A 5839-nucleotide genomic window follows, 5' to 3' on the forward strand; every position below is an offset into this window, starting at 1 on the left:
TATGTAATAAATAATAAATAATAATTATTAATTAATATCTAAAAATAATGAATTAATATTATTTAATTAAGCCTTGGAAATAAATATGTTTTGTGTGTACGCGTTTGTGATAGAAGTATTACACTATCACTATATGTTCAATAAATAGTCAAGTATCAAATATTATGTCGGAAGCCCTCCACCCAGACAACATTAGCCGCGTGATGTCCTTTTTAATCAAGACCAACCTAATTAATAATCTATAATCTATTATGTTGTAATATGTGTAATATGTGTAATGTTTTTGTAAATAATGTAAATAGTGTATACAACAATTATAATTAACAATGTAAACTATGTCAGCCAATGGCCTCCGCAGCCGAGGCTTATTTCTAATAAAAAAAAAAAAAAATAAATAGTCACAAAATATTTTAAAAATATAAAATGTTTAACTTTAAACAATTCATGGTAAATATTTTACATGAAAACGAATTATACTGAAGGAATGAAATGCAAAACATTAAAAACAAAAAAATTAACTTAATTTATTTCTTATAATATATACTAATTTGTTAATTTTATTTTAATTAAAAAATAAATTTAGTAAGTTAATAGTTAAGTTAATAAAAATCCTGATAAAACTAGAAATTTAAATTAAATTAACTTTTCAACTTGACTTTAACTTTTTAATTGCCCAGCCTTGATGTATACTAAGTACCATCAAACATGGAACATAACTAATTTACGGTGACATATTTACAGGGCGAGATATTGGGGATAGATCCTCATAAATTATTACTTTTTATTTATAAATAATCTTCGATATTTCCAATTGTTAAATTATTTTATATTTTTAAATTTAGTTTTACAAAATAGAATATAATTTTAATTTGCTGTATTAAGAAAAAAATTAACTCAATGTGAGCATAACAAAAATTAATTCATACATTACTTCATAACATGAGAAAAAAATGTAACGCGTTAAAGTTACTGTAAAAACAAAAAAATCAATACATTATATTGTATACCTAACTTCATTTTGAATTTTGAACTTGTTAATGCCCTGCCTTGTAAACATTTGAGTAAACAATATGAAAAGTCATTAATAATTATCTTATCAATACTGTTTTGGTGTACTTGGAACCATTTCAAAGGCACCACCACATCCTGCACACATGATAGCTTTGAGTTTCTCGCTGAACCTTTGAATACAATGAACATTAGACCAGTTTAGCATATTTTTGCCACTAGAACATTAAATAAAATAACTGTTACAAATATTTCGTCTTAAGATAATGTCTTATGAAAAAATATTGATGACGGTTCCTGAAGAGTAATGGAGCAATCATTGTGCTCTCGCATCACTACACATAATGAAGTAAAAAACAAAACCGTCGCATATACTCGTTACCTTATATCGATAGTAGGATATAAAAATGAAGAATTCGGTTTTTTACGGTTGCTCGTCAAACGATTATCATTGTGTCTCATAGCGTCATAGCTGTAGTCGTGTAGGCTACGACAGGACAGATCATAGAATAGACAGTGTCTACATAATTTTATTTCATTAACGATTGAGTCTATGCGTCACTAGGCTAACTTTGAGCAAGGGAATGCTTGAGTTCCGTGTTTTTCTACGACTCGATGGGAACTGACTGTTTAAACAATTTTTTTAGAGTGCTAAAGCACTTCCCCGGTGTACAACGCGGTCAAGTTTGAGCGTGCGTAAAATGTGTTTATTGACTATTTACCGTACAACAGAGTTTGCCACAATTCAACTCAGGACGGTAAAGCACGATTGTGCTTATAATTTTTTCAGCAACACAATCGAGCATAGGAGCATTTAACGCGACGTTGACACGTTCAAATTGCCGAAATTTTGTAATTTATTATTTGCACCAACCGTTATAATACCAAACTTAAACGAGCACCGGCAACTTCGTGATACTGATTAATAAATAATGTTAATTGCTGATCATTAAAATATTGCCAATAGAAACAATACGATTTGCTATTAAATTAATAAAGAATAGTAATGAATTAAATATTTGTAAGTATAAAATTGTTACAATACATAACATATATAGTTTCCTTGTCTGGATCTACGTTTGTTAGTATGATTAAAATTAAATAAAAGGTTCGCTTTCCAAACAATAATCGTTGATGGCATTGCAGTTCATCCGCCAAAGTTCTAAACTACGATTGTAGATGGCGCTGCCGTTATGGTTCTAACCGCGATTTAAAATAATTAGATCTTCGAACTCATTGACCAGTTACAGTGGTTCTCAACCGGTGTGCCGCGAGAAATGTCTGATTATTGTAATAATGCAAATTGTGATATTTCGTTTTGTAATTTTCGTAACTGGAAATACATTAGAAAATGTTATTAGAATATGTATACTAAGTACTTACAAACATAAAACATATACATGCCTCATCATAATGGATTATAGATTTTTAATTTTCACTATTTTTATATTGATTAAAATTCAAAAGTACATTGTGGTAAGTATAGAATTGTATTTATTACTTGTCTTCATCCAACTCTGAATCTGATAATTATTTTCAACCAAAAAAATTGAATTTAAGTAGTGCCCTAACTATTTTTGTATTAAACGTTATAAATGTATAGTAATATTTACTTGTAATGAAATAAAATCATAATAATATAAACAATGTAAATTTTTGTATGTGTTAATAATTAAATATAATATGTGCTTTGTCTTTGTATTTGTTGAATAATTAGTAAGTTGGCTAAACCTAAACACTTATTATTTTTTACTAACTAAGTAATAAACTGTGGTGTGTTAAGCTGTAAATTCACTCATTCTCAACTCTAATAATGATTCACTATTTTAACTGTAACATGATGATATACAGAAAAACATAATTTTGTCAAACAATATTTTATTTTGTGAATATATTTATCAATCAAATTTATTTTTAGTATTAGAAAATAAAAACTTAAATTAACCAAATTGGTATACATAATTTTTTTAATCAAATATGTGATATTGTCTATTGCAATTTGTTCAATATCAACATATTATATGATATGTCCATTCAACACACTTTTGTTGCGATTTTCCATTATTTTTTAAATATAATTAGAATAATATACTGTATGTTGAAAATATGTGTTTGATCTATAAGTTATGCAACTGAATAACTAATATATTACAATTACACTGGTTTACTAGCAGCTGTTGAACTGTGAAGATGATTAAAAAAATATTGTGGTAGGTACTTATCTCATTTTCTAAATACTTGTGTAAAAACACAAATCCTTCTTTTATCTTCATTGCCTGGATACCGAATGCCGAATCTCCTTCCTTGAAACGAGTATCTTAAACAAATGTCTCTTATAATCATCACCAGGCCATATTCTAACCGGGTATTAGTTCAGACTCATCAACTCGGTTGATCTAAATTCTAAAATCCTATTTAATTCCTACGGTGAAATCAGTAAACTATTATTTATATATAGGTAATTCATAAATCATAATATTTGATACCTAATGCGTACATGTTTTTCGGACGTAGTATATGAATGAAGCATTTCTAGAGTTATTAAATATCATATTATATTAATATACTGTATAAAATAGCATAATTTGTTATGACTAATGAGTTACAAGCCGCTGAATTTGAAAATGTATTGTTTTATCCGGACGTCATAACTATATATAGTTTACTGTACGCTAAACGAGAATTGTTTTAATTTTTTGAATGTTCGCGGGTTTCGTCACGATTTCAAATATGCGACTAAATCGTTATTCAGTTATTCTAGAAGTAATGACGTGGCTACCCTGTTTGATAAGCAACATTTTTTGAGGTTAGTATTAATACTTAATTCCGACATCACGGCGTCGACACAGTATGACGCGCAACGTTTTTCTGGAAGTTCTGTCCGCCGTCTCCGAACGATCAACAGGTTTCCTTTCGTTTATAAACGATTTTTAAATTGTGTTTTTAAATTTTTACTACTCATCAGTCATCGTTTTCGCCGTCAGTCACCGTCGTCTGAAAACTCGCGATCGTAAAGTAAACAGCTCGCAGCGGTTATTGGTAAGTACTCATCGACGCCGGTGTGCAACTGTTGTTGTTTGTTCGCCGTCTTTCTTTGTAATATATTATAAACATCGTGTCCTGTGTGTTCTTAAACAGTACGCACGGGCCGCCATTTTTTCCAGCCGTCGACAACTTACCGTGTCCACGATGGAGGTAGTTGAGGAACAATCATTTACCGTTCCCAGTTTGTTTAAGTTGGCGTGCCTCTCGTGCACGCCGGAACAGTTCCTGAAGATCAGCACCAATCCGAAATATAAATATTTAAAAATCGACGTGAAACCTTGCTGCCTGATGGTGAAAGAAATCATTGAAATTAATTCGGCCGTTGGAACTTTCGACCCGCAGGGCAATAGAGAAGACGTTTATGACAAAGTGAAGATCAATTTCGACGACTTAAATTTTTTCCGTTCGGCCATCAAGTACGGGCACCTCGAATGCCTGAAGATGGTTCATGAGTTGGGCCGCCCGTTAAAAATGAGCTTGGAATCCAGTTTTCGTGAAATGTATGATTTTAGAGATCACAAGATTTACGCTATAAAACCCAGCTTTTCACGGTGCCCAGAGTTGTGTTCCATAGCCGCGTATTATGGAAAACTGGCATGTCTAGAGTTCTTCCATCAACACAAGCTTCCATGGAATGTGTTGACATGCGTCGCGGCCATTCTGAGCAACAACATAGATTGCCTTAAATATGCAGTTGAAAACGGATGTGCTATAGATAAACCAGAACCTATCCAAGCGGCAGCAGCTATGGGCAAACTAGTCGTTATCAAATATCTTCATGAAAACGGATGCCCGTGGTCTGTAAATGCATGTACCTACGCGGCCCGGAAAGGTTACCTGGAATGTTTAAAATTTATGAGAGAAAACGGATGCGAATGGGATATCTCAACATGCACTGCGGCTGTCAAAAGCGGTAACTTTGAATGCCTCAAATATATAGTTGAGAGTGGGTGTTATAGGATCTCGGGAGACCCTGTAGAAGAGGCGGCATTCGTTGGTAACTTAAACTTCTTAAAGTATTTACGTGAGCAAGGGTTTCCATGGTCCGATTCTACATGTGGGTACGCCGCAGGTCAAATAACCCTATCCTTAAGATGTGCTCATCTAGAAAGATTTTCTATAGACGAGTCAGACTGTGTGGATGCCTTTAAGGATATTGAATTTTGCCTGTTCCCAATATGTAAGAATTTGAATCACCTTCATGACAACAAGTTGTTTAACCAACAAGGCGAGTGCCTAGTGTACGCGTGGTTGAATGGTTGTCCGTGGGATCTGGGAACGTGCTCGACGGGATCAGGAGATGGCCGCATGGATTGTCTCTTATCTGAGCCAGACCACAAATGCATGTGGGATAAAAATAAGTTTGATGGATTCTCAGCTGTTGTACGCAAAACAAGACCGATCACCTGGAAACTCCTTGAAACCCTGCTTCTCAAGTGTGTCAAACAAATATTAATTGAAGAAACTGTTGGAATGAATGTTAAAGAAACCTAAATTTCATATAAAAGATATTATGATTTCTAAATTTAAATGATACTTACTTAAATTTGACTACAATTTTAAATAGTTGATTAATAATTTCAAAATTAATTTTTTTATATACAATAGTACAATTAATTAATTTAAATTCAACAAAAATGTTAAATATTTACATTTGTTCTTACAAATTTTCTGAATGGATGTGTTTGTATTTGTATCTTAAGTTAAATATAATTTAAAAAGTAATTTTTGCAAGACAGTTCATTAGCCATTTTTTTTATACAATAAAGTATGTAATCATTATTTA

General features: G+C 31.8%; 1 protein-coding gene and 1 long non-coding RNA gene across 2 annotated transcripts; one reads left to right on the forward strand and one right to left on the reverse strand.

Moving 5' to 3' along the window:
* On the reverse strand, positions 1-2568 carry LOC149056677 (uncharacterized). The gene is made up of 2 exons (XR_016190921.1): positions 1391-2568; positions 1-1226 (listed from the first exon to the last, which is right to left on the reverse strand). It is a non-coding gene; the product is annotated as an uncharacterized LOC149056677 (long non-coding RNA).
* A 1261-nt stretch (positions 2569-3829) lies between these two features.
* Positions 3830-5839, forward strand: LOC149056678 (uncharacterized). The gene is made up of 2 exons (XM_089222622.1): positions 3830-4047; positions 4147-5839. The coding sequence occupies exon 2, from the start codon at positions 4198-4200 to the stop codon at positions 5545-5547; it is 1350 nt and encodes a 449-aa protein (XP_089078748.1). The 5' UTR covers positions 3830-4047; positions 4147-4197; the 3' UTR covers positions 5548-5839.

This window comes from Diuraphis noxia, unplaced genomic scaffold (assembly GCF_037042655.1).
Source record: "Diuraphis noxia isolate RWA-SAM2 unplaced genomic scaffold, SU_Dnox_SAM2 contig0003, whole genome shotgun sequence".
NCBI classification, from domain to species: domain Eukaryota; kingdom Metazoa; phylum Arthropoda; class Insecta; order Hemiptera; family Aphididae; genus Diuraphis; species Diuraphis noxia.

Excerpts from the sequence above, each read along its gene's own strand:
- LOC149056678 (XM_089222622.1), top strand. The coding sequence starts at position 4,198 with ATGGAGGTAGTTGAGGAACAATCATTTACCGTTCCCAGTTTGTTTAAG.